Raw genomic sequence first — 27,450 nt, 5'->3', positions numbered from 1 at the left:
AGCCTAGCGTGCGCCAGTCACGGCCGTTGAGGTCCGAAGCGCGGAGAGAGGCAAAGAGGAGCCGCAAGGCCGAACACAGCAGCCGCCGCCTGTCACCCCACCGGCGGCCGCCATTTTGTGCGGGCGTCCCCAGGCACCGCCCCCCACCGCCCGGGCTCCCCCTCCCCGCCCGGCTCGGGAGCGCGCAGGGCGGCGGGGAGCGCGCACGCCGGGGGGGCCGGTCCGGAGGAGCCGCGGGACCCCCGGGCCGCTGGCGCCATCATGTACCGCTCCAGCAGCGGCCGCTCCGGCCCTTCGTCCTCGTCCTCCTCCCACCGGCTGAAGGAGGGCGGCTCGTCGGCGTCCCGCGCCTCCCGCTTCAGCACATCGGGGCCGGGGCCAGGCCACGGCCGGCCTCCCCCGCCGATGCCCGCCGCCGCTTGCGGCGCCGCCTCGCCGCCGCGCTCCGCTTCGCCCCGTCCGCCGCCGATTCGCCGCCACCGCTCCCCATCGGGCCACCGCGGGCCCTGCCGCCGGTCCCCGTCGCCGCACCGCAGCCGGAGGTTGCCGTCGCCGCCGGGAGGAGCGGGGCTCGGCGGGTCCCGGGGCCGCCGGGGCAGCGAGCACGGAGACGGCGGCAGCAGCCGGGTAAATACTGCCGTGCACCGAGGGGCTCGGTGCGGCCCTGCCCCCTCGCCCGGGGGCTGTCAGAGCCCCAGACTTGGCGCGGCCAGGTCCTTGCAAAATTACACCGGCCCCGGGCTCTCCCTGTGCGGAGGGAGAGCCGCAATTTCCCTCTGTTCCTCAGAGAGCCAAATGGGGAAAAAAAAAATTATTTCCATTTTAAGTGATGTTTTCCCATTCGTTTCCATTGCATTTTTATTTGTCTTACTGGCTAGAGCCATTTTAGAGAGGGTTCGAAGATGATGCTGTCTTTTCGCTAAGGCAGAGGATGTCATTTTCCTCCATTTAACACATTGGGTTGTGTTAGTGCATAAACATCGTTTAACTTAGGAGAATACAACTTTTTAGATAGCATGTTGAATGAGTACTTTGAATTCTTCCTGCTGTCACGGCGGACGTACAAAGAGGGCTGATACTGATTTATGTCTTTGAGAGGTATTCTTTGGTAGGCACCGCTTTGTAGTTGGGGCTGTGCACAGGGTGTTCCAGTCTCTCACTTTGTCTTGGCAAAGTCTGATTTGGGCTTGCGAAGCTGTTTTGGTACCTGTGGTGGATGGCATCTTGGATGCAGACACCTTCGTAATAAATCAAAGTGTGAAGACTTTTTTTTTTTTTTTTTGCGTGAGTGGGATTCGCTGACTTAGGTTTTCTGTTCCTGCTCCTTGGTGCAGTGATTGTTTTGTCTGGTGACTCTGAGCTGTGCTGTGTAGTAAGTTCATGGTGCGTTTGCACTACCGTGAAGGAAGAGGTTTTCCTGCTGGGGTACTCTAGGCAGTGGTTGCATGGTCACTCAATCCAGAACACATAGAGTCGCAAAGAACGGTATCCTCGCCTTTCCCGCTTGCTTTGCAGTATATTCTACCCTCTGCCCTGTGCTCAGCCTGGATTTGTGAGTTGCGGGGTGGGCTGATGTGAGGAAACAATGTAGCTGAAAGTCAGTCCAGCAAAAGCGTGTTGTCTGCTGGCTCACTGCCTGATGGGACTCCCGAGGGAGAATGGGGATTGCCCTTTCTCCTGGTGATCCAGGTTCTTACCGGATTTCTTTGGAGCTGCAGCCATAGAAGAGGTCACGGGTGATTGTAGTGGCATTAAAATTCAGGTATTGGTGTTATTTCTTATTGAAGGGTGAGTTGCCCTGGAGATGCAGGGAGATAATGTTGTCTTGGACTGTCAAGCCAGGCTAAGAAACTGCTTCTGGCCATTTGTGTTCACGTGGTATTTCACCCTTATCTCCATCCTCTTTAGTTTCCTGTATGGTACCCTTGCAAATTGCATTACTCATAATATCCACAATGAAAATAAGTAGTTTTTTAAAATGAAATGTTTTTCTGTCTGATTCATGTCAGTTTATGTTGTGGCTTGATGGACAGCAGCATGTTCACAACTGGTGAGTGGAAACCTGGGATACAGGACAGAACTTTCTTAAACTGACTTCACCATCACTCAGTCTCCCATTTCACTGTATCCATGATAGGCTGTGAACCTGTGCTGGCTGTAACAAAACTTTCAGAGCTGACTGTTGGTGGTTCAGACGTGGAGAAATTTGATCTAGGAGTTTTGACTAGAAGCCTCCTACTCCCTCTTTGACTGGGGGGGGGAAAGGCCACCAAAAACATCCACTTTACACTAACATTATTTTTGACAAGTGCTGCTCTTCTAGTGTTACTTTGCACCCTCCTGGCTCAAGTTAAATCAGTCATCTCAGCAAATTTTTATAGATTAATGATTTTTTTCTTGCTTGTTCTAACTTCAGAGAAGAATTGAAAAACTATTTCTCCTAGAAATTAGGCGTTAGCAGGTTAGCTGCTGCTGTACTGATGAGCCAAATGGATTTTTTGTTTATTTACAGGATTACTGCATTTAAGGAAAGCCCTTCTGTAGGAAGCAATTGTCACAATAAGAGATCTTGAGACAATTAAATAGAGTTCTTCAACCTATATTGTGCTGACTGTTGCGTTTGCTAAAGCCCAGTGTAAGTAATTCTTAGAGTGTAACATCCACATTTTTTCCCCTGGAAGCTTTTGTCCCCCAACAGGTGTTTGACTGACAACTGACACTACTTCTTCTTCAAAAGTGATGTTACAAAGCATAAAATATGTATGTAGGTTTGTTTTATTTTTTTAAAGTACTGTTTACAAAAGTAGTGTTAATTAGAGAAAGATAAAAGCTGGGATTACACTGTCATTTTCCAAAGAGTGGCACTAAATGTGATGGAAACGGAGCAGATGCAGATACGTTGGGTTATCATGACTGGTTAGGGTAAAGTTTTAATAAAATGTTGGGATTTTATGACTTAAGAACCTCTTTTCTCTTCAGAAGCTTGAGAATATGAAATGTGCAGATATGGAAAGTTAGACAAATATATTAATAAGTGGGATTTTGGAGCTGTCACTGAAAGGACATGAGTTCAGAAGCCCGAGGAAGAGGAATTTAGGTTGCAAGAAGGAAAGAGGACTTGAAAGAGGGGAATGTATGCATAAGGGTGGGAGATGTAATATGTAGAATGAAGACACTGATGGAATAAGGGCATGGGGTTGAAATGGAGAAAATAATTTTTTTTTGTACAAGTTCCAGGTTATTGTCCCTATCCTAGGTGTGAATTGAGGTATGAAAGCAGCAGCCTTAGAGATTTCTTACTAAATTTTTTTGTTTCTGGGAGTTGTTTTGGTTTGTTTTTTTTTGTTGTTGTTGTGATTTTTTAAAAATTATAATTTTTACTAAATTTTTTTGTTTCTGAGAGTTGTTTTGGTTTGGTTTTTTTGTTGTTGTTGTGATTTTTTAAAAATTATAATTATTTGTGAGATGGAGTACATGCATTTCCAGGTTACAGCATTGTTGCACATTTTTTTGTGCATAACTGGGATGCTGGCAGTGGAGCCATGTATTGGATGTTGTAAGTAGGGATAGTGTTAGTTTCTTAATAGCTGAGGAAAACTTTGTGGTGATTGGAAGAACAGTGGAGTGACAGCAAAGGTTTGGGGCGAGTACTGAGAAATGTTATTGAGGAGAGGAAGGTCAGGGCTTTACAGTGAGAGATTTTGGCAGACTTTCATTTGTTCTTGCAAGGCTGACACATGCTGCTTTTATTTGTCCCTGCTGACTTGCGTGCTTGTTCTTTTTAAAGGTTTGTTTTAGCTTCTTTGCTTTCTTGTAAGAAAATTGGCTGAGATTAGAGGACTGGAGCATGTGGGGTCAACAGAGGATGGAGAAATGACAAGCAGGTATGCAGCCTGTTCAGTAATATGGCAGTGGTAACTGTGGTTTAGGTGGCAGAACAGGAAGGGAGAAAAATGCAGTGCTGTGCACACATAGGTATGACTAGTGGTGGTGTTCAGTGCTCCAGATACAAAAACCTTTTAAAAGTGGAACTTCTCCAGTTTAAAAAAAATATATTACAAAATCATGAAGTTCAAATATTTACTGCCATAATGGCTATCTCTGGGCAATTTGTATAGATCGGTCATAAGCAATCCAAACATCCCAATCATTCTGAATGTAAACTATTTCTTTCCTTTGCCCATAGTTTGTTCTGGGATGTAATCATCACTTCTGCGTCTTCAGTGGAGGTGATTGTCATCTGTGTGCCCACAGTCTTGATGACGAGAAGATGGCCTTGAAGATAGTAATTTCTTGAGGCAGCCCTCAAAATTCAGTGTTACAATGGGCCCAAGTCAGGATGTGTTTGTATGAGACATGTGCACCTTGAATATGTTGTATCTCAGCCAGGCTGTTGCAGGATCATATCGTGTTGGACAAGACAGTTGGTCTTCAAAAGTAATTAACATATGTTCTGATAAATGCTGGGATTCCGCATAATGAACAAAACAGAAATCACTAATATGTTACCTTAGAATAAAGCTGTATGCACAATGGATTCTCTACAGATTTGTACTGCAAGTGGATTTTGTTAGGTAAACTTGTAAAGGAATTCTTTTGCTTTTCTTGGAGATTATGTACTGTTCCTTTGGTCTCTTGGAGGATGGAGCTGAACCTTCTGCGTGTTCTCAGGGCGGATGTGGACAATTCAGTGCACCTGCTGCTTGCTACTGCCATTTTCAGCAGTAAAAGTGGTGTGCAGTGCATGACTAGTTTGGCAGAACTGAAGCTGGTTCACTGCTTCATGTTAGGCAGAATCTACACTGTGTTGGTTTAAAAAAGCAAATCAAGTATCTCTGTCTTTAGGCAGTCTCACCTGTTTTTTATGGAACTCCCTTAACTCTGATCAGTCCTGTATTCCAGTGCTACATTTTAGAAGAAGGTGAAGCGTAACTTGTTAAACACAATTTGCCAGAGATGGTGTTTTATGTACTGTGTATGTGTATGAAGGAAGGTCTGCAGAGGCAATGAGCTTAGGTCTTCTCTGCTGCAGATTTTTCAGAGGCAACTTTATTTAGTTTACTCTGGTTTATCTCTGCCAGCTTTCAATAATAGTAATGGGAATTTTAGACACCTATAGAGGCTTTCTAGTGGCCTTGGTGTTTTTAGTATTGTGTTGCGCTTTTCTGCTGAAAGCGGCATGAGGTGAGGAAAACTGTTAAAAACATCACTGCTAGGAGAATCTTTGTTTACACTGGTTGATGTTGTTATTAAAGTTGTAAAGGGCCAGAAATCCGGACACTTTATTCAGAAATTCCTGGCACTGTTTTTTATGCAATGTTTATTTAGCTGCTTCTTCTCTACAAAGAAAGGAGAACAGCAGCAAATTTGGGACTTTGTGACTTTCTCTTTGCTTTTATATCTTCCAAAATGGTGCTTTATGAAATGTCTTTTTGAGTTGAAAGTTTCTAGATAATTTAAATATAGAGCATATATACATATATAGGTGTTATTAGCACCTGGGATGAGAAGTTAAATGCAGTCAGTACCCTCCCCTTCCTTTAGTAACTAAATAGAATTGAAGTATTTGGAACAATTGTTCTTCTAGTTTGATTTTGTAATAGATCCATCCCTCCAAGTTGAATTTATTAAGCAGAGCAGAATCACTTTCCTTTCCGTAGCTGAGATTAAAATCCCCTGATTGATGGGCTTGCATCTTTCTTCAATTTACAGAGGCGTTCACCGAGTCTCCGCTCGGAGTCTTCCCTGGAGCACAGTTTGCGGATTACTGTGGGTAATGACCGCTATTGCATTGGCACGCCGGAGCGGAGGAGGCTGCCTGATAGACTGGGCTCACCAATTGATAACCTGAGTGACAGGTATGGTCCTCTGCAGGTGGGGATTCACGTGGGTGAAACAGCGTGGGAATGGCTCTACTGGATGAGATCAAACATCTCATTAGCCCACTGAATGCCTAGGGAATGAGGGTAAGCGTGTAGTGATGCTTCCCAGGAATATTCCCCCAGCCTCTTGCAGGTTGTGGTACAGAGAATTCCTGAATGAAGGTCTCTGTTTAGAGTTACACAGGCAGAGACTTCTCTAATTTTTGTCAGCTGCTTCTAAATCCCATATAAACTAAGCATGCACATCATATATTGCAGGAGGGAGTGTGATGTCAATCCCTTGGGTGCTTCCTTCCCCTTAAGGATGGGATGTCACATGGAGAGACTTTATTTGACATTTCACTGCTCCAGCCACCTTCTGTTTCTGATGAACCTACCTGGTTCTTACTGAAAGGAAGGTTGTTTAGTATAAAGATAGTGTAAAGCTTCAACTTCCTCATTTATTGGGAGAAATTGTCTACTTTCTTGATTTTTGAGACTAGTCTGGAAGAAAACTCTAAAGCACCTTGAAAGAGATTATTGTTTTGACTTTAAAAACCTTGCAGAAGAATGTAGTCAGACAGTCTCATACATTATAAACAAAATGTTAGAATTCTTAGGATCCTTTGACTGAAATTGGAGAGAAACAGTTAATGGAGAGAATTCTTTTGTGTTAAAATACTTCACTGTGAACAGTGAAGTGGAAATATTAGTAGATACAATTATCTACTAATACTCTGCCTTCAGTAGGAGAACCAGTATAATCTGGCGAAAGAAAGAAAATCGGAAAACTGTGCAAATAATTTTCTTTGTCTTGAATTGCAGAATTAAAGATGGCATAGCTTGTGCCCCAGAGCATTCAGTTCCACTTTCAGGTCAGAGGTAAACATCCAGCACAGGATAAACCATTACCACTTCCATTTTTGATGCAAATATCATCAACTGTTAAGGAGAGAGAAGGAAGTGAGAAGAAGAAATTAATTTCCTGTCTTTCTCAGGTGTAAAGTTAAGTTTCAGCAGGTGTAGAAAACCAAATGAGTTTGGTTTTTGGTACTGTCACTTTTATGCCTTTACCTCAGTTCTGCTGGCATCAGTGTTGGATTTGTAAATCCCCTGTGGGAACTCTGCCTTCAGTAGGAGAACCAGTATAATCTGGCGAAAGAAAGAAAATCGGAAAACTGTGCAAATAATTTTCTTTGTCTTGAATTGCAGAATTAAAGATGGCATAGCTTGTGCCCCAGAGCATTCAGTTCCACTTTCAGGTCAGAGGTAAACATCCAGCACAGGATAAACCATTACCACTTCCATTTTTGATGCAAATATCATCAACTGTTAAGGAGAGAGAAGGAAGTGAGAAGAAGAAATTAATTTCCTGTCTTTCTCAGGTGTAAAGTTAAGTTTCAGCAGGTGTAGAAAACCAAATGAGAGTTTGGTTTTTGGTACTGTCACTTTTATGCCTTTACCTCAGTTCTGCTGGCATCAGTGTTGGATTTGTAAATCCCCTGTGCAGTTTGTACATGAAATGAGTATGTATGCTCAGGGAGAGTACAGTGGTTGGAAGGAAAAGGAAGTGATATGTTGGGAACTGGCACTTATCTGGCAAATTAGGAGCATTTGAGGGCAGGTCATGGTAGTGTTGGTCCCATGCTTCATGTTCTCAGGTGAGATTTTAGATTTAATCTGTTCTGTGGTGCTGATGCATGGTTAGAAGTAACATCAAGTATAACGCAGTTTATTTAATGTAAGAGTGATTTATTTAAATCACAAAAGTTGACTTCTCTATTACAGAACCCATAGATGTGAAACAGAATGGTAAGAATAGACTCCAGAGAAGGTTTAAAAGTGACAGATGAGTTAGAATGAGAAGAAGATAAAGTGAGACCATGTAGACTTTAATCTTTAAGTGGCTTCCTTGTATTTGTAGTGTAAGTATGCAAGAACTTTGTGTTGTTACATTTGCTTTTTTTTTTGTCTAATCTGTGCTGGCTGTACTTTTCTGAGTGATGCCCATTGTCCAGAAGCTTAAAGTATGTGACAACCAAGTCACCTGTTAGCTTTTCCTAAATTGTCTAGGTACTACTTCAGAATTCTAAGTTTCCACACTGCTAAACATTTTATTTGTTTTCAAAAGACATTTGGTTTTTGATTAAGGACACTGTTTATCAAGTATTTTTCATTCATGTATTTTTTCCCTTCTCTGAGAGGCTGCCCTGGTACGGGGACACAGAGTTTGTCTATCACTGGGCTGTAAAATGGTCTTTATTGTTACTGCTCGTATCGTATTTTTATTTTGCATGTGGTACATTCTCATTCTAATTAAAAAAAAAAAAAGGCAAAAGAAAAAAGTTTTTCCTGAAGATGTCTTTTCAAATTTTGAAGTAATTGGAGCAAATAATTCTGAATTTAGTTATTCTCAGCTATTTTTGCTAACTACTACTCTACTATGATATTTCAAGCAATCACTTTGACACATTATTCTCTGTAATTTTTAGGGCCTTGAGATGGTAGAGATGTTCATTAGCCTATAAAGGAAATAAAATACCAAAGGAGGGAAATCAGGGAGGCTTTTAGAGTCTCCTGCAGCAGTGGATTTTCAGGATACCCGAGGAGACTTTCTAAGGGTGTGTGTTCCCATGCAGGTCTGTCCTAAAACATCTGTAAGAACTTGCCCCATGTTTCTAGGGAAGCTGGTCTGCTGCACATGTCTAAGTAGGCACACTGAATGCTGCTGGGTTGTGTCTTCAAGGTCACCTAAGCAGCTTGTCTCCTGCTTGGACCAGTAAGTGTTATTTTGTCTTCCAGAATCTCAATCTGTCAAAGTGAAAAATAAATCTTTTTCTCTCTCCCTGTCTTCCATCTGTTAGGCTCTCAGTATTTTTAAGACATTCTACTACTATCTGAGCTGGCACAAGCTATAGAGAGCATCCCACCATTTCTTTCATCTGAGGTTAATACAAAAGATAGACCAAATCACTGCAGAGACTTGGTCTGCATTGAGCTGTGCTCTGAAATAGCGTTTTTTGGCGTGATATCAAGAGTAACAGTTGGCTGGAATATGAACAGCTCATCTGACTCCCTATTCGTAGACTGTGTACTAAAGTGGAGTCCTGTTGATTGCTGACAGCAGAATACCACTCTTTATTTCTATTTCTGTGTATGTGAATAAACATGCCAAAAAGTAAATTACCTTACACTAGTTGTAGGTCTCGGAAGCATCATGTGTCTGTAGCCTGTGGTCTGTTTTCCATCTCTGAAACTGCGAATTCCAGTGATTCATGGGTTCTTTGTTGATGAAGGAATTGGGATGGTCACAGTGGTACTACCTTGTATCCTCTCTTGAGGATGCAGTAGCTACGAGTGGACATCACTGGCTGAAAGCATGCAAACCACTTAAGAGGGATGTGACTCTGTTGGACTGTATGCACAGAAAACATGTTTCAAAGAATCCTGTAAGGCAAGTAATCATTTTTCCCACAGCTGTATTTAATTTTCAGGTTTTAAATTTGTATTTTAGCTTTTCAAAATGTATTTGGAATGTCTTGCTAGTTTTAGTAGATTTGCTGTTCCTTTCTTTCCAAAGTGTGATTAAAAATTCCTGTGCTTTGTCGCTGCAGTCAGTTTGAATTGTAGGTGACAGCTGCCAGACATACATCTAAATCATTTTATTTGCACAAAAATCAGCTGAAGGTATATGGTGAAACACATCTGTTACTCCATCAGATGTGTTCATGCAGCTTGTACAGGTTTAGCGGGCTCTCAGAAAACGTGCCACGGGGAATAGACATACCTTTATGTAGGTTGTGAAAACAACATTTATTTATGAAATTTAATTTAGCTATTTGTAGATATTTTTGTGCTTTTGGAAGAGGTGGATATGTGTAGTTTGCTGAAAACTGGAAAGATACCATGTAATACAATGGGTACAGGTACATGCCAGATTTGTTTTATAAGATGTGTTGGACGATAAAGTATCTAATAAATGCTTTGCGATGATGCAAGGTAAAGTGAAGTTTTTTGTTGATTTTGTTCTTAAATACGCATGTGTAAACTATAAAAATACCCAGGAAAAAGACCTAGTCTGTGCATCTCTGTTATTCTTTAGTCTGTAGTGAAAAACTGGGGCTGTAATTTATTTGCAGATTTTTTTGAAGATGTCTTCTGGCATGACTTGATTTGTCCCTTCTCAAATCTATGGAGGGACCTTTTAGAGTAGGAGGAGGTGATTTTTGTGGATTCAGGCCATTATACATAGTTTATCTCAAATTGATTCACTCATGAAAGAGTCGTCTGTCTCATTGATGTCACTTAGGGAGCACATTTTCTTTCTTGGACGATCTTGCTAGATTTTGAAATATCAATAAGTAAAACCAGCAGCTGGTAACTTTTAAAGTGGTTTGGTTGTTTTCTGCCTTATCTAAAGAAAAGTCCCAGAAAAGTTTCTAGGCATTAGGAAAAAGGCCTTAGTCAAAACAGTACCCCTATTTATAGGTGTCTGTAGGAATTGGTCCAAAAGTAGATACTCCAAGAGAAGCTGGTTATTCTGATGTTGTGACAGTTGCACATCCACTATGTGTAATAATGCAGGGGCTGGCACAGAAGAACAGTACCATTACACTTAATCTCCTTGGTTTGTAGATACCAGAAACTGAGCTTCTTTTTAGTTATTGGGTTCATGTGATTAGTGACAGTTCTGTCTGCATATCTGTTGCAGAAGAAAATGTTGGTAGAATTTGTGGTCCTTGTCAACAGCTGAAGATAAAAAGAGGATCTGGTTGCATTTGCCAGTGTGAAACTGAATTATACCTTGAATAATTCATAGGAAATCTGACCTCGGCATCTTACTGGGAGAGGCGAGGAAAGGGATTGTGGTCTGAAATATGATAGTAAGGGCTTTTTAGAACGTGTAGTCTCTCACATTCACAGAAATGAATCCATCCTATCAATTTTTCAAGGCTCTAATTCGTCAGTATGAGTTGAATTGTTCATGTCGCTGCATTTGCAGGTGACTTCCTAGGACAGGATGTACAGTACCATTAAAAATAATTCTCCCTCTCTACCCTGCATTTTAAGTACATAAAATGTTGGTTCCCTTTAGTAAGGGAGATGTTATTTTGAAACTGGTTTGGAAATTTCTTACCCTTGAGTAGGAGTAAGACTTTGTTTAATCTGATTCAAGTACCTCTATTCTGTGTTTCTCTCACACAGGGATGATGTGGCTGACGGTCCAATATTCACTAGAGGCCTCACGTGTCCTCGCGGCCTTGAGAGATACCCAGTGCATGAAGATCAGCCTTCCAGTCCCTTCATTCCGAGGCATGACGAGGACTACCGCAACCGAGATGTTCTGCACCGTTCAGAGTACAGTCCACACTATGGCCGTCGGGAGGAGCTGCCTCGTGGAGCCGACAGGGATGGTGACAAACTCAGGAGATCCCCCTACCCACTGAGGCCAGAGGAGAGGGGACGAGAAATAAAGCGTCTACGGTATGAAAAGGATGAGAAGATGCATGGTGTGAGTGGAGAGCATCAGGGTTTCTCATCAGGAACACGAAACTACCGCAGGCGAAGCCGCAGCCGTAGCAGAAGCCTGAGCCCGTCATACCTGAATGAAGAATTCCGAGAGCTTGACCGTGCAAGGAGGAAAAGAGAAGAAGAAGAGCGCAGTCGAAACTTGAATCATGATATTTCAGGCAGTGGCTACACGATCCCGGGCTTGACTAACACATTACAGACTCCTGAGCCTCGGTATACATACAGGCCTGAAGAAATCCCACCCATGCCCAAAAAATCTATTCTGAAGAAACGAGTAGAGATGGAAGTAGAGTCTGCTGTTCAGGTTTGATCTCTGTGTGTCTGTCTACATGCTTCTACTTCCCAAAATAGTTACTTCATGGTACAGAATGTTAGTTTGATTTCCAAAATAGGAAAGCCAAGTCTTTGTTTCCCTTTCCTTAAGAGGACAGGTATCTTTCTGCAAGGTGGTATAAGTTTGAAATGCATTAGAGACTTAAATGGTTATGGCATTTAAGCAGGAATCGTATATATATACACCCATATATATATATATATATATATACATATATGTATATACACCCTCCTTAAGAGGACAGGTATCTTTCTGCAAGGTGGTATAAGTTTGAAATGCATTAGAGACTTTAATATATATATATGAGTCTCTAATATATAATATCTCTATATTAGAGACTTATATATATATATATATGTATATACACCCCTATATATACATATATATATATATACACACATACACATCCCTATATGTATACACACACCTATAAATAAATGAATAAATAAATAAATATCATCTGAGACAAAATAAAATGTCTTTGTGGAAATTCAGCCCATGAGGCAGAGATCTGGGCCAGCTTTCTAAGAAAAGCTGGCTCTCATAGTACCACAGGCAGTCAGGATATTGATTGAAGCTCTTCCCCTGTCTCAGTGTCTCTTTCTTGTTTCTTTATAGACTTAGAGAACTGCCTAATGCATCTTCAATACCTCTGTTTGAAAACAACTTCTAAATTTCCTTATTTTTTCCCTTTAAACTACAGGCTGGGATCAGCCCTATTTAATTTGTACCAAACCTATACCAATTGACTCTCAAAATTAGAGCAATGGACAGATAAGTGGCTGTGACTACTGTGATAAACTGACTTTTTGTGTTTTAATACATCACTTTGATTTGCCTGTTTTACTGATCAGTGTTGGTTTGACAGTGACATATTTATCTCAGGAGTGCTCAGATACTGAGCATCCCATTCCATACCTATTGCTGGAAATGCTATTTAATATGGCATTAATTATGAATATCTGAAGAAGTGACTGAGACTAACCCCAGTGCAGTAGTTTTTATCTGACTTAAGGTATTGAAATCCTTTGTGACTATGACTAAACTCAAAGCATATCCAAAATGATGTAACAGGGTTTCAATTTAAAAATTTCAGTTCTTACACTTGCAAAAAGTTTGTGAAATATTATTGTGATTTTGTGTGTTCTCTGAGATAAGCATTCATTGTTGGACGTGGCATTCCAGAATCATCAGGCAACTTGGTTTGTAATCTTTAGTGTTCTCTTTCAACTGCATATTGTCTCTTCTAACACTTTTATTCAGCTGTGAACTAGGAGAAATGAACACGTTCTTTTGTCCTGTGAGGTGCATAGTGCCTTAGAAGTAAATAGTATCTTCTCTCTTTCAGCCTGAGGGCTTTTCAAGCAGTCCAGCGCCCAGCAAGGATCTTCCTCTTCTTTCTAGTCAGTCTTCTTTGCCCCAGAGCAACAACATAGCTCCTTTTGCTTCTGAAGTGGAAAACTTTCTCAAACGGTTTAACAAAGGCTCTCTTGTGGAGGCTTCGGACAAGGAGTTGCATGAAGGTTTGTGTGAGTGGAACCCGCTCTCTGGGCCTCCCAAAGACAATTTGATGTTTGAAGAGAAGTTTGGAAGCTTCTTAAGTCACAAAGAAAAACTAGAACCCAAGGCAGAGCCCGCTGATCGCCATACTGACTTCCTGCTGCCTCATGAGAGGGCCAGTCAGGATGGCAGTGGTTTCTCCCGAATTCTGGGCATGATGGCTGATTCTGTCAGTGCTCAGGAGAAGAGGAGGCGTAGTTTTCCTGACATTGAGGACGAAGAGAAATTTCTTTATGGTGATGAGGATGAAGAGACCAAAATTGAATCTCTCCCCATAGAGAAGCCCCCAGTAAGTTGTGGCAATGAGATAATAATACAGAAAATGAGCCCACCTCCTTCTCCTGCTCCAGCTGTCAAGATGGATCCTTTAGAAGAGCCAAACGCAGAGTATGCAAAGATCCACGACTTACTCAAAACCATTGGACTTGACATTGGTGTTGCTGAAATTGGAAAACTGGCTGTTCGTACCCAGGAACGCCTTCATGGCAAAAAGCTGGCGTCTCGTTCTCCGGATCGCCGCTCTGCGGACACTCGCAGACTGGACGCCTGGGAGCTGCGCCGCAGCCGCAGTGACACCCGTTCTCCTGAGTCAGGCCAGCAGCGCTCAGCGTCACCCCCGGGCTCTTTCCAGCAGCCTAAAGATGCATCCTCTCTTCAGAAATCAGACTATACTAAGGACAACCCGGTGGGACATGAGATAACTGCACATGCACCAGAACAGTGTCTTCCTTCTGTCTCTCTCATTCCTGCAATTCCATCAGCTCCTGCTAGTTTGCCACCTACACCTACTTCTGTTTCCCAATACCAAATTCCCAGCTATTCCCACTACACTGCTGCTCAAATGCCCCAAAACTATGCCCCTCCCACAATGGCTCCTCCAGGATATGATGCATATGGGCACTATATGGCATATGCAGCCCCTGGATGGCCCATGTACCCCCCTGCCCAGCAGCCTAATCCTACAATACCAGAAGCTCATGGTCTTCTTACCATGGCCATGTCAGCGAACCCCACACGTCCCAATCTCCGGGTGATTGAGACAGTCTCTCTGGGAAAGGATGTCCCTGATGTAAAAAGAGATGGTTCTGTGCTTGTTCAAGTCCCTACCACTCCTTCTCATGCCAAAGCACCCCTTCGTCTGTCATCACACCCTCTGAAAAATACCTCAGAAAGGATGTCGGATGAAAAAAATCGGGCAGCTCAAAAGCAGAAGGTATGTTAGGTATTCTGATACTTCAGAATGTGTTGGATTGCATGATTGGTGGGGTGGAAGCTTTTTCTTTTCAGGTGCACCTTTTTTTTTCTGAGTTGCTCCAGTTTAAAAATAGTTTGACCTAGTTTACTTACGTTAAAGATTTCTAAGCATTTGTCTGTATTATTCTCTGACACCTGTAAAAAATGCATTTTAAATCTCCCAAAGTTGTATGCCATTGGCTATGGCAGAAGAGATGAAATCAAAAACAAAGTTGAATTTCTTTGAACCAGCCAAAATCTTACAGAGAAAACATAAGGTGACCACAGCCTGGCTTTATACTGCTGAGTTTGGTATTGAAATACCTGAAGATATCTGGGGTTATGTAAAAATCTGAAGGGACAGTAAAGAAAATTAAATGGCTTTTTTTACTGATGTCCAGTGGCAGAACAAGCGGCCACTGAAACACAGGAGGCTCCATCTGGACATGCTATATTGTGCAAAATACCACGCTTATACCTGTATTAGACATTCTTAAATACATACTAAAGGATATCATCATTCACCATCACATACAATCTTCCCTCTACATTTATATTAATTATCTTACAAAAATCACAAAATTAAAAGAATTTAGGGGAGACTGCTACGAGGCTCTGACGCCAGTTCAGGTCATATGTGTTAATGTTTGCGTCTTCTAATTATCTTGGTCTGTATAATAATTAGAGAGTAGTGGGGAATAATGTATTTTAAAATAGGAAACTGTAGGTACACAACTGTCAAAGAACTGGTTGATTCCCAAAAGTTGTTTAAGTTTTCAGACTGGTGTCCACTTGGTCTTTGTTGTGAAAATAAGGGCACAGAATTATATGGGTTTGAGGGACAATTAAAAATCATCTCATTCCAGCCCCACTGCCATAGACAGGGACACATTCCACTAGACCAGATTGCTCAGAGCTCCATCCAACCTAGCCTTGAAGACTTCAGGGCTGAGAGTCCAAAGTCTCTATGGACAACCTCTTTCCATGCCTCACCATCCACATTGTAAAGAAATGCTTCCTTTATATGTAGTTTAAATCTACCCTCTTTTAGTTTGAAACTGTTGCCACTTTTCCTGTGACTACAGACCTTGGTAAAATACCTGTACCCATTTTTCTTTCAAACCCCCTTTAGGTATTGAGGCTGCAATATCATCTTTTATTAAGAGAGCCTTTTCTTCACTTGTATGAAGTGCTACATCAGCAAATAAGTGAGCTTCCACTTCTTGCAGGAATAATTTCTTCAGCTGACACAGCTGAAATTTTGTTCCTAATGAAATGTAATACTTTTGGATGAGCTCTCTTGGCTAAAGGTGTGTGCTTTTCTCCTGCCCTGACATACCTTGGTAGCTCATCTGTGCATCTTGGTAGAACTTCTGAGGCTTTGTCTGCACTACAGAAATCTTTGTCTAGGGCTTAGTCCACTGGTATTTTGCTGGGATGGTTTGGAGTATAAAAATTTGGATGTTTCACTTGATGCCTCCATACTGCAGAAAACCCAGAAGGAGAGAATGGTGCTTTAATGATAAAAAAAATAGCGTACAAAGCCAAAATAATAATAAAAAACCTTCTTAAGTTGTTTAAGATATAGCTTAACTGTGTTGGTAGAACTACTTCAGGCAGGGTTCAGGGATCATGCCAACACTGGCATTGCTGTTGTAGAAGTGATTGTCTAGGGAAGTCAAGATGACTCGTTTGTTAAGGGAGGAGTCTGTAGTAAGTTTTAAGAGCCTTGTGAAGGTAAGAAAATTGGGATTTGTGGCTTGAAAAATGAAGCTGGAAAAGAAACTGAAAGAACTTTTCAGGTTTCATTTTACCATATTGCTTTGTTTCCTTCTGTGAGAATCAATGAAAACCAGGGAAAAAAGGATTTGTGAGCTCCTCATGCCACAGTTTTTACCTTACTGAACAAGAAACAAATTTCATCCTGATGTTTTATGTCAGATTGAAGCAAAACCTAGCAGCTAAAATGAGCCAGAGTCAAAGCAGGAGGCAAGGTGAAGGGCTGTGTAGGCTGATGGAGCATCCTAGCTGTAGAGATTCTGCATGAGTTTTGAACAGCCATTTGTCATTGATCTTGATTAGCCCTGTAAAAGATAGTCAGCTGAGCCTAAGGGCATTGGGAAGCGCTGCAACAAACAGGGCAGTTTAGAGGAATACACTTCCCAAAAGCAGAAAAGATTGCCTACAAACCGGGTTGGAGCATGACCACACAATACAGTTACTTTCACATACAGAGGGAGAGGTGTATTTATTGAGTTAAAATACTCAAGAACATTTTGGGAATAGCGAGCAGTGTTCTGTGTCCAGAAAGCTGAGGTCTTCCTGTTATTCTTGCAAGACTGTTTAACTTGGGAAGAGAAGAAAATCCAGACACCTTCCAATTTATTTAGGTGATAGAAGAGAGAGAAAAACTGAAGACTGATCGAGAAGCACGGCAGAAGAAGCTTTACTATCTCAAGACTGAATTGGACAGGCTTCGTAAACAGCAAGGTAAAGTGCATTACCACTCTCCCAGCCCCTGCTTCTTTTTCCTTCCCCATTGGGATGTGTCACAAGTCCTGGTATCTAACAGGAGGAGGAGAACCAAAATAAGAATAGTCCATAATGTATTTTCATACTCCTGGCAATGCACAACTCTTGAAAAAGCAGTGACCTAGTTACTATATTAAGATCAATTGCATCAAAATTTGAGCAGACAGTTGCTCTTGCATCTTCTTGGCATGATAAGCTAAAGGAATTTTACTTTATGCATTTTAGTGCTTCTTTAGAAGAAGTGAGAAATAGTGACTGAAGATGTTATTGTGCCTTTCAATTTTTCATGAATCTTATCTGGAGATGGAAGAGTCCTCTCTCAAGAGAGCTAATTTTTTGTGTCTTTAAAACTTGTTTGGTCCAAGTAAATACTTAATTCCCTCACCTTTGGAAAATTATACTTTCAGGTTAGAATAGGCAATTTAACTTTTACTTGTTTTGTCACACAGGGAAATAGTGATTTTAAATTGATACTCTGGAGGATTGTGGTGCCTCTCTTAGGGTGTGTGTTATGGTAATCCTTATGGAGGCACATTGTGCAGATTTAGTGCTGCTGTACCTGAGAGGCAATTCCATCTTCACAACTTTATAGTGAAGATTTTGCCGTAATATTTTGTATTAGTGTTTTATTTGTTGCTCGAAGTATTGTACAGATCTAAAGTCAGCTTTCCTGTTGCATTTCTGACTCTTCTTCTTCCTTGATTGGCTCAGGTGAGATGTTGAGGAAAAAACGTCGTGAGAAGGATGGACACAAAGACCCCTTGTTGGTTGAGGTGAACAGACTACAAGAGAATATTATGAAGGAGATTGCAGAGCTGCATAAAGAATCTGATGCAGCTGACAAGAAGCAGTCTGAGCTTGACAAAGTAGCACAAATCCTGGGGATTAACATATTTGAAAAACCCCGGAAACCATCTGTGGAAATGAAAGATTCCTCGGAAAAGAACAGCAAGTCAGAAAATGCAAAAGGCGTAGAGAAAACATCTTCCTCCAACAAGGTAAAGTCTTAAAGTTTGTGTGCTAATGATTTTAATAAGAGAAGAGGGCACTGGGCAGACAGCCTGTCCCAGACGTTTACTAAAGGATCATTTGATGTCATTTGTTACCACATGTCATACACTGGCTTTGATGGTGCATGCAGGTGAGAGTCAATGTATCAGTGTATATATAATGTCCCTCAGGTTTTGTGCAGTTCAGCACCACTTACTGTTTTTATCTTGGTATTGCTGAGGTGTTGATTGGATTGAACAGTATCATGAGTGTGTATAGCTTTTTGGTCTCAATACCACGCCAGGAGGACAGACTTTTTTTTTTTTCTCTACAAAATTTCTGTCATGGCCTTTCAGACCATGTTTATGGAAGTGTTCATAGCAGCAAAGGTCTCTGAAAGTTGGGAGCATGTTGGTCTTCTCACTGGGTAATGATAGTAAATCACAAAGAGTTAAAGATGATGGTCAGCATAAGATGTTTTTTATGTACACATATTCTCTCTTCAGAAATGTCAGTATGCATCAGTATGGTCTCTCTGGTGTGGTCTGTACTACTCTGGGCTGGATGTACCAGCACAGGCTTACTGCATTCCAGAAGATCGTTTACTTTGAAAGAAAACTTTGAAAGATGGATACTACCATCTGAAAGGTTGTGCTTGTATTCAGGAAATCAATTGTCCTGCTTTTCAGATGTTTATTCAAATATGTAACAGAAATAGCTAATGGGAAATTGTAGATTAATTTTGTGTAGATCTTAGCAAATATATTTTTTGCAGAGAGGAAAATATTAATAGAGTAAGAGGTGTAAGGAAAACTGAAATGGCACCTCATCAATTTATCTGAAGGGAGGATGTCAAGAGCATGGAGCCAGGTTCTTCTTCTCAGTGATGCTGAGCAATAGGACAAGAGGCAATGGGCAGAAACTGATGCACAGGAAGTTCCAGCTGAATGTGAGGAACAACTTCTTCACTGTGTGGGTGACTGAGCACTGGAACAGATTGCCCAGAGAGGTTGTGGAGTCTTCCTCACTGGAGATATTCCAGTACAATCTGGACACAATCCTGTGCCATGTGCTCTGGGATGACCCTGCTTGAGCACGGAGGTTGCACCAGATGACCCACTGTGGTCCCTTCCAACCTTACACATTTTTGTGATTCTGTATTTCCTCCAAAGCCACTCAAATCTGTTTATCCTGTAAAATTTTCCTTATGCTTTATTGTGGTCTGAGAACTCATTAGGTATCTTTAATTTAAAGACTTGCTTTTGGATTTTTTTTGTTGTTTCTTGAAACATCTCTGAAGTTTACTGTTCACTTACTTTAACAAATTGTTTGCTTCAGTCACCACTTCATAAAACTAAAGTAGGCTAAAATGTTTGTTAAGTCTTACGTTGCATTAAGTTATATTTTCTTTTCTTGAGCTATGGCACGTGTGAATATACTTCTCATTATTTTAATTTGCATTGTCTGTGTTGTCCAAACCTGTAATGATTTGATCTCCTTTTCATAGTTCCTTATTTTAACATGGAAAATGTGAGTTCTGGACAGAAACTTTTAATATTTTCTTACATATGTAGGCACATAGGACACAGCCTTCAGCCTCTAAAATTCACATTGTAGTTCTGATTGACTTTTTCTCATGAAAAGAAAGATGGTGCTGGCCTTTCAACGCTGAGATTGGTTGACTCTGCCAACCTGAGGGCAAAAGCCTTTGCCTTTCTGCTTATTTGCAAGGCACCTTGTAGTCCCTTGCTGCTGACCCTGTGTCTGTGTGTTGCAGTTACGCAGTCAGTGCAGAGGTGAAGCCAGTGTTACTGTGCTGAACAGACAGATCACCCTGTCTGGGCTCTAAATAGTAGCAAATTATAAAGGCATCTTTGAGCTGGGGTAATGCACAAACTGGAGTTAAGAGTGGGCTGTCACCTGTCTATCTGAGAAGCATTGTCTTTTTAAAGTTTTGATTGAGATAGTATTTTTATAGATGTATGTCTATAAATAACATAAACATTGATGCTTGTGTGACATTGTGAACATCCTTCCATGCACCTCCTGCAGATCATAAACTGATCTCATTGTTCAAGAGAACGTCTGCTATGTTCTTGCTGACAGAATACGTGCAAATATTCCTGGGGTCACTTCTTATTCTGCTACCAAGAACTAGATTATATTGAGATATGGATATCTGTGGGGTGCATAGTGGCCTGGCTGTCTCTTCATTCTTTGATTTACAGTGCATGTTGTGGGGGGTGGTGTTAAGGAATTTAATGTAAGGCAGATGTTATTTGACAATTTTGAATCTGCTTAAATAAATTTGTTCAGTGCTGGTAGTGAATAACTTGGAAATCATGCAACCAATTCAAGTCTGCTAAATTAACATGCCGTTCTTTCCAAACTGCCGTGAAAAATAATATGACGGACTTTATGCCATTGAAAATGTAACTCAGAACTCAAAATACATTTAGTACTATTGTAATCTAAATAACCAGGGCTCATTCATGGTACATTTCAGATTGTTTTGCTACAAGTTTAGTTTAGTATTAATTTTGGATAGAGTCCTGAAATGTCTGTATATCAATATATGGCGTCTTTCTGTACAGATCAACGTAAGTGCAAACATCACATGTTTAAATCACAAGATCCTTCACCCTGTATGCTTAGGTAATTAACAAAACACCATCTTTCTTTTATTATTAAACAATAAGTTTTCTGGAGAGTTTAGGAACACTCAAATAATCTGATAAAACTGATGGAGTTAAATACTTTTAGTCACCTGATTTTTCTTCCTTTTCCATTCTGCTTTCATCCAAACTACTTTTACAGTAATTTCTGAATGCCTCTAGGGGAACTATTTGAGGTCTTCTGGGCACTGTTTGGCTAGTATGGTAAATGGGAACTGTTATGTGAAACCAATAACGTGGGAAGGGTGCATGCCACAGGGAATTTGCTCATTTGGTTCCTTGATTACCTGCAACCATCCAGCCATTACATCTGGGACCCTTATTGGAAACTCTTCACTGCAGCCACGCAGCATCTTAGTCGGCAATACCAGCTCTCTGAAACAGTGGAATTAACCTGGGCGCTGAAAAGCAGGTGATATATTTTTTTTTGTGTGTATGGCTTCTGCTGGAGGCAGGTTCTGAATTCTAGAGCATTTTGTCTGTCCTGCCTTGTCTTAGAGAAGTGTTTCCTTCTGTTCAATTTAGGAATCAAAAACTACTAATGAAAAATCAAGAGGTAGAAGCCCGAAGCCAGCAGAATCCTCTTCACAGTCCTCCAAACATCCTTTCCAGTTGGCCAATATTTATGAATATTATGATGCAGGGAACCACTGGTGCAAAGACTGCAATACCATCTGCGGGACCATGTTTGACTTTTTCACACACATGCATAATAAGAAACACAGACAGGTATGTTGCAGGCTTCCTTCACTAAGTGCATTTCATATTGCTATGAATATTAACACTAAAACATACATCACAGAACTACATTTTACAAGAGAACCTGAAGTAATAACGAACCCAAGAAGTAACTTTTCAAATTATTTTCCCTAATGTTGGACTTGAGCAGTTGTACAGCTACTGGTGTATTCCAAATAGTGTAAATGGGGCCTGTGTTCAGTTTGCTCAGGTTTGCCACTTGTGTTTCACACGTTTACCTGTTCTTTGCGGTCATTTACATTTTACACTTTTCACAGGTTATTTTGTCATTGTAAATTGCAAAGTGGGAGGGAAAAGAGAGGAAAATAAGTTGTAAATATTTGCACGTTGATTTTAATGTTCAGTGTTCTAAAAAGATATTAAAAAGGAAAAAGACAAGTGTACTTGCCTTGCTAGTGTAATATATGAGCCTATATACCTCTGTCACTGTGCAAATAGACCCTGGATCCTTACAACAGACCTTGGGCTTCGAAGACCCAGAGCGAGACCAAACAAGAGTCCATAAAACGCATTGATAAGATAACGGTTCCTGCCAAAGGTATGTTAATTTTTATTAACTTGGCTGTCATCCCTCTTTGCCTTCCAGCACTTTGTCCCACTTGCTCAGAGAAAGGAATTTTCAAAACTTTACCTTGGTGTAGGAGCACATATAGATACTGTATTATTAGGAAAAAGGCAAATTATTTTGTTTCTTGACTGTTTTTGTGTAAAAGGTCTTGAAGCAGGACTGTAGAAAAGTGTGGTTTCTTCTCTTTCTAGAGATCAGTTTTTTTATTTTGATTACCAGTTGTCTTTCAGTGTAGTTCTGAAGTAATTTTTGCCAACATATTAGAATTCAGAGCATGACCACAATAGTTGGCAGTATTTGGGTAGATCTTGCACAGTATTCCACACAGTCTTGTAGCAGACTTTTCCATTCAGTACGTTTTTAGCAGAGGTCTCCCTGAAAATTGACTGATGAGTACTTGTTATAGTGCAGATACAGAGAATCTGAGACAGACATATGGAAGGAGCTGTAACTGAGTTGAAATTTAATATAGGATTTAAAATATGAATGTCTAAAAGGCCTGCCAGTGATCAACTCATTTTATTAATCTGTTACATATTTCTTGTAGTGCCCACTAAAGGAGAATCTGCAGTGTCTTAGATAACTGTTGCAGGTTCTGTAGGCACAAGGATGCAGTCTTGCTGAACTTCAACAAAAATATTTGTGTTCTGTTTATAAACCAGGTATTTAGTATTTGAGCAGACTGTACCAGAAAGATGGAAAATAGATCAAGGCTGTAGGAAATGTTAACCTACTTGAATACTCGATTACCTTAATACGATGAAGAGCACTTAAATCTTGAACCATAGTAATAAACTTCTTCACTTTGCATGTTTGTTCCTGGTAGTGGTGGTTCCTATGAAACTGTAAGGAGAGCAGCATTAACTGTTCCAAAAAGAACATTACTGGAGATTTTGCTGTTGTCTTTGACCAACTTTGTTAAGAGCTTGGCATTTATTAGGTTTTGTTTCTCTGATAATGTTCTTTGGCCTTTTCAGGCTCTGAGTTTCTGATTCCCATCACTGGATATTATTGCCAGCTCTGTCATGAATTTTTTGGAGATCAGATCTCAGCAGAGCAGCATGTGAAAAGTCATCCCCACAATGAGAAGTACAAGGTTGGTAACTGATGTACTAGGAAAGAGACATTCCCTACCTTATCTTCTGCTTGTTCTGTCTTCCTTGCCTGAAGAATGACATTTAACTCCTTGGAGTACATGTATTTGGTTATCTTCACGACATTCTACTGAACTAAATAAGTGGAACTTCCCACTACACCAGTACATAGAGATATTTTATCTGCATGAAGCTGAAACGTGTCTACTGTAAAGTGACAGCACTGCTGCAAGCAGTTTATAGTACCTCAGTTTCTTGGTAGGAAAAAGTTCCCCATTCTCTTAGTGTTGAGATGGCACTTACTGAGCAAGTCAAAACTGTCAGAGAGCTGCATTTATTTATTTATTTTTCATGGAAATGAAAAATGGTGACTAAAATGTTGCTGTTTATTTCCACAGAAATACATAGATGAAAACCCACTCTATGAAGAGAGGAGAAATCTAGACCGTCAGGCTGGATTGGCTGTAGTTCTGGAAACAGAGCGCAGGCGGCAAAACGAGCTGAAACGGAAGCTGGTTGAGAAACAGAAGGAAGAGAAGGATGAGAAAACCCCAAAAATAATAAAGAAGGAGGAAGTAAAAAGCATCCCAGAGTCAGGAGAAGGGAATAATGAAACTCAAGGCAAAACAGATTCTTCTGGGAGAAAAATGGGTATCACGGTAAAGCTAAAGAAGGAAGAGAAGGCAGAGGAGAAGAAAGAAGAAAAGAAAGAGGAATTGAAAAAGGAATCACCAAGCCAGACCTCCTTTGGGAAATTCAGCTGGAAAAAGACTGAGAGAGAGGATAAAACTCCAGGAGCTATTCCAAAGGAAGAGAATACAGAAGGAAACAAAGAGGAGAGCAAATGCCAGTCCGTGAAATCCCATATCAAGCCCATTGAAATCAAGCTGTCTGGGAAAACTGTTATTCCACACACTAGCCCATGGATACCAGTTGTTTCCACACCAACACCAACAAAAATTCTCCCCAATCTACCAGTCCCCACCATGATTTTCAGGAAGTCTAATACTGCAACAGTCAGTAAACCACCACCTTTGAACACCTTTTTATCCATAAAATCCTCTGGAACTACCACCAAACCACTGCCAGTGGTAAAAGAAACAAATGCAGATCTTCTACTGCCTCCAGATATCATATCAAAAGCTTTTGGAGGAGAAGAAGTAATTTTAAAAGGCTCAGAGGAGGATTTGAAAGCAGCAGAGAAAAATGAGTCTTCTCAGACTGCAGATAGACTACCTCCACCTCGTCCTCTCCCAGCAGTCCAGCCAGCAGCTGTCATCCCTGCAGATGAAGTAGCTCCAGGTGTGTCTGAAAGTGAACAGACCATGTTGGCAACGCCTGTGAGACCACCACCACCTTCAACTGCTTTCAGTGAACAAGCAAAAAAGATAGAGAAACGAAATTCTTGCTTGGCCACAGCCAATGCTAAAGATCTCTATGATATTTTCTACAGTAGTGGTGGAAAGGGTTCAGCTGACAGCAAGCTTGCAAGTTCTGCGCTTCCAAATGGAGAAAACCCTAACATGACAAAACCTGCAGATTTATCTGCAAATCACAGAACAAATAGTATCTCATCCTCGTTGAAGGAGGATTCTGAGAATGTGGATTCTTCACAGTGTAATAATCAAGTGACAGGGAGTTTGGTTCCTGTTGAAAATCAGGCTGAAATGAACAAGAAATCACTTCAGTCTCCCCTATCAGAAATGTCAGTCATGGAATTACCAGAAAAAAACCCTGTTTCTGGTATCCAGATGCCTGCAAAAATTGGGCTTGTTGATACAGGAGGTGAAGAGCAGGCAGGCAGTCTAGAATTCTGTGATCTACAGAAAACTGAGGTCCAAGAGAAGGTTGGACAGGAAGATGGAAATAAATCTCCAGTTACAAACACAAATATTCCTGGTACCTTGGAGACAGAGACAAAAGACTGGGAAATAAAAGCAGTAAGGCCTAAGCATAGCCTATGTGCAAAGACTTTGTTACCTGAGACACAGGACGAAATTAAAAGTTTGGGAAATTCCCATTTGGTAAAGTTAAATGATAACTGTAGAACTGACTCAGAAACTGATAGTCCAGACTTGCTCTGGGGCACTTCTAGAACTAGTAATGGAAAAGAACAGATAGTCACAACTCATTCTTGTTCTGAAAGTGGTTGGGATCTATCAAATACTCCAAATCCAGAAATAAAATCTGGTTCTAATGAGGTTGATGCTTCAGAATTGACAGAGGGACAGACAGAAACTAAAAGTACTCTATTAGAAGTTCAAGAAAAAGTTCAACCTAAACCTTCAGGCCGTATAGTGTTAGATAACCAAAGCCAGAAGCAGGGAGGTGAACGGTTAGTCAATACCTGCTCAAACACTGCTGAACTCAGATCCAATCTGGAATTAGCAGCTGAAAATGAAAAAAAGTCATTAGGACACACTGGATCTGATGCAAGATTAGATAATTTTCTTTTCAAGAGACCATCAGAGGATGTGAAACACATGAAGATTCCCTCCCAGAAAGCAGAGCTTGAGTTGAAAAGCACTGATTTCAATTTGGGAGACAATAAGGTAAAACATGAATGTTTCAGCATCCTTTCAGAAGGACTTTTAAAGGAAAATACAGAAAAAGTCACAAAAGTAGAAACTATTGCATCCATTAGGCTGGAGTCCAGTAAACTTAAAAAACTGGGCATTGAAAGAACAGTGAATGAAACAGAGATTACTGATTTTGCTACATTGACTTCTGGTAGTTGTGAAGATAAAATTTGCACACGGATTTCTCAGAAACCTATGCTGCAACCTGGATCACAGACCTCAAACAGTGACACTGCAGAAGTGGTCATGCCAGTTCTAGAAATGCAGGGCATTTCACCCATGTCTGAGATACATGTGAAGGAGAGCAAAGGTGGCACTGCTGAAATGCTGTCACTGAGTTGTGACAGAGGCAGCACACAAAGTCAGGCTTCTGCGTGCATGGAAACTTTAATGCCTGGGCTCAAAGAAACACATGGGAAGGTGGGTGGCTCAGGAGGCAAGGGAATGTGCACCATCCAGAGCAAGAAGACTGAGCAAACAGGAGCTCCTGACAGTAGTTTGGAAGCTACGTTGAATTCAGGAATTGCTGAAAGCATAGCAGAAAGCCCGGTGGGTTGAAGTAAACCCAGCCAGTCCCAATATTTGAGGAGCGAGAGCTGGGATTATGTATATGGTTTTTGTTTGTTTTTCTTTTTGTTCCAGCTGAGAGTTTTGGGTGTATTTTGCATTCTGTGGTAGGACTTGACTAAAGTGAAACGTAAGTCATCAGAAGGCAGTCACATACTTTATTCTGTATATAATTAATTGTGTAAAATGTTTTTTCATGTGAATTTTGTTGCCAATTTCTTTTCTACACTCTGCTATTAAAATGGAATCTCGTTTATAATGCGTGCGTCCTCTTTATTTTGGGGGCTTTTATTCTTTGACCATTCCTGGGTGATTTCCAGCTCACCCAGTTTGTGTCAGTAGCACCGTGAGTAGCCCAGCTGCTGAGACAAGCTCAAGAACAGCAGTTTAGAACTGAGGAAATGGAGACTTGCAGAAGACCTTAACTGAAAATTTCTTTGAACTGTAATGCATGGGTTTGTTTACTTTTGTTGTTTGAAATGCAAGAATGTGTTTAGAGTTGATTTTGTTTGTCTGTTTATCTGTCTCTGTGCTTTGTAATTACTGTTGTATTACATCTGTACTTAAGGTGTTTCACTGTATTGTATAAGCACATGTATGGATGCCACATCACTAAGCAAGGGGAGAAAATCTGTCCCGACTGGCTTTTGGAGAAGAAAACTAATCGGTAAGGCTCTGTGGCCTGACACCTGGACCAGACATATTGAGGTCACTTACATGATTTGAAATGGGCTTTTTTTCATTTTATTGTGATCCAGTAACTATTTGTGTTAAATCATTTAGCAGCTGACCAGCTCTGAAGAAGTAGAAGATCAGAACCCTGGTGTCAGGAATTGGACTCGCTTCATGTGATACAGACACATGCATGCCTACCCTGAATGGTCCTTGAGCTATTGAGTGTGATGATTCTCATTTGTATAGCTTGTTAAAGAGTAAAGTATTAAATGTGTTTCCTTGGATAAATATAACATTTTTATTTGTAAATTGTTTAAAAAAATAAACATATGGAGGTCAACAAGGTTTTCTTCTTGGTTTTCTTTCTATCCTTAACTCAGTAAAAGTGTTTTTTTTCAATTAGCTTCTGATTCCTGTAGTAGTTGATTAAATTGAAAAACTGTAGAGGATGAAGATACTCAACAGTTAGCCTGCTCAATAAAAACCAGTTT

The 27,450-nt window shown here is 40.8% G+C and overlaps 1 protein-coding gene across 3 annotated transcripts; it reads left to right on the top strand.

Moving 5' to 3' along the window:
• The first annotated feature begins 198 nt into the window (after window positions 1-198).
• Window positions 199-27,450, top strand: ZNF318 (zinc finger protein 318). Of its 3 annotated transcripts, XR_005955929.1 has the most exons (11): window positions 199-627; window positions 5,713-5,858; window positions 11,067-11,697; window positions 13,076-14,500; window positions 16,911-17,010; window positions 17,764-18,050; window positions 21,243-21,446; window positions 21,915-22,014; window positions 23,022-23,140; window positions 23,537-26,951; window positions 27,068-27,447. XR_005955929.1 is itself a non-coding variant. In XM_041477051.1 (10 exons), the coding sequence occupies exons 1-10, from the start codon at window positions 262-264 to the stop codon at window positions 26,273-26,275; spliced, it is 6,117 nt and encodes a 2,038-aa protein (XP_041332985.1). In that variant the 5' UTR covers window positions 199-261; the 3' UTR covers window positions 26,276-27,447. The 3 variants fall into 3 exon arrangements, 2 of the variants coding, with proteins under 2 accessions (XP_041332985.1, XP_041332986.1); XM_041477051.1 differs by having other exon boundaries at window positions 23,537-27,447; XM_041477052.1 differs by lacking the exons at window positions 199-627; window positions 5,713-5,858 and adding an exon at window positions 8,527-8,640 and having other exon boundaries at window positions 23,537-27,450.

Source organism: Pyrgilauda ruficollis, unplaced genomic scaffold (assembly GCF_017590135.1).
Source record: "Pyrgilauda ruficollis isolate IOZ18807 unplaced genomic scaffold, ASM1759013v1 scaffold4, whole genome shotgun sequence".
In the NCBI taxonomy this organism is placed as follows: domain Eukaryota; kingdom Metazoa; phylum Chordata; class Aves; order Passeriformes; family Passeridae; genus Pyrgilauda; species Pyrgilauda ruficollis.
The sequence above is the reverse complement of the archived record's forward strand: the minus strand, read 5'-3'. Positions and strand labels throughout refer to the sequence as shown.

What these genes read in the sequence shown, in the direction of transcription:
- ZNF318 (XM_041477051.1), top strand. Translation starts at nt 262, where the DNA reads ATGTACCGCTCCAGCAGCGGCCGCTCCGGCCCTTCGTCCTCGTCCTCC. An exon ending in GAGACGGCGGCAGCAGCCGG is followed by an intron (nt 628 to 5,712) that starts GTAAATACTGCC and finishes TTCAATTTACAG; the next exon opens with AGGCGTTCACCGAGTCTCCG. An exon ending in CAGGCTTCGTAAACAGCAAG is followed by an intron (nt 17,011 to 17,763) that starts GTAAAGTGCATT and finishes TGATTGGCTCAG; the next exon opens with GTGAGATGTTGAGGAAAAAA.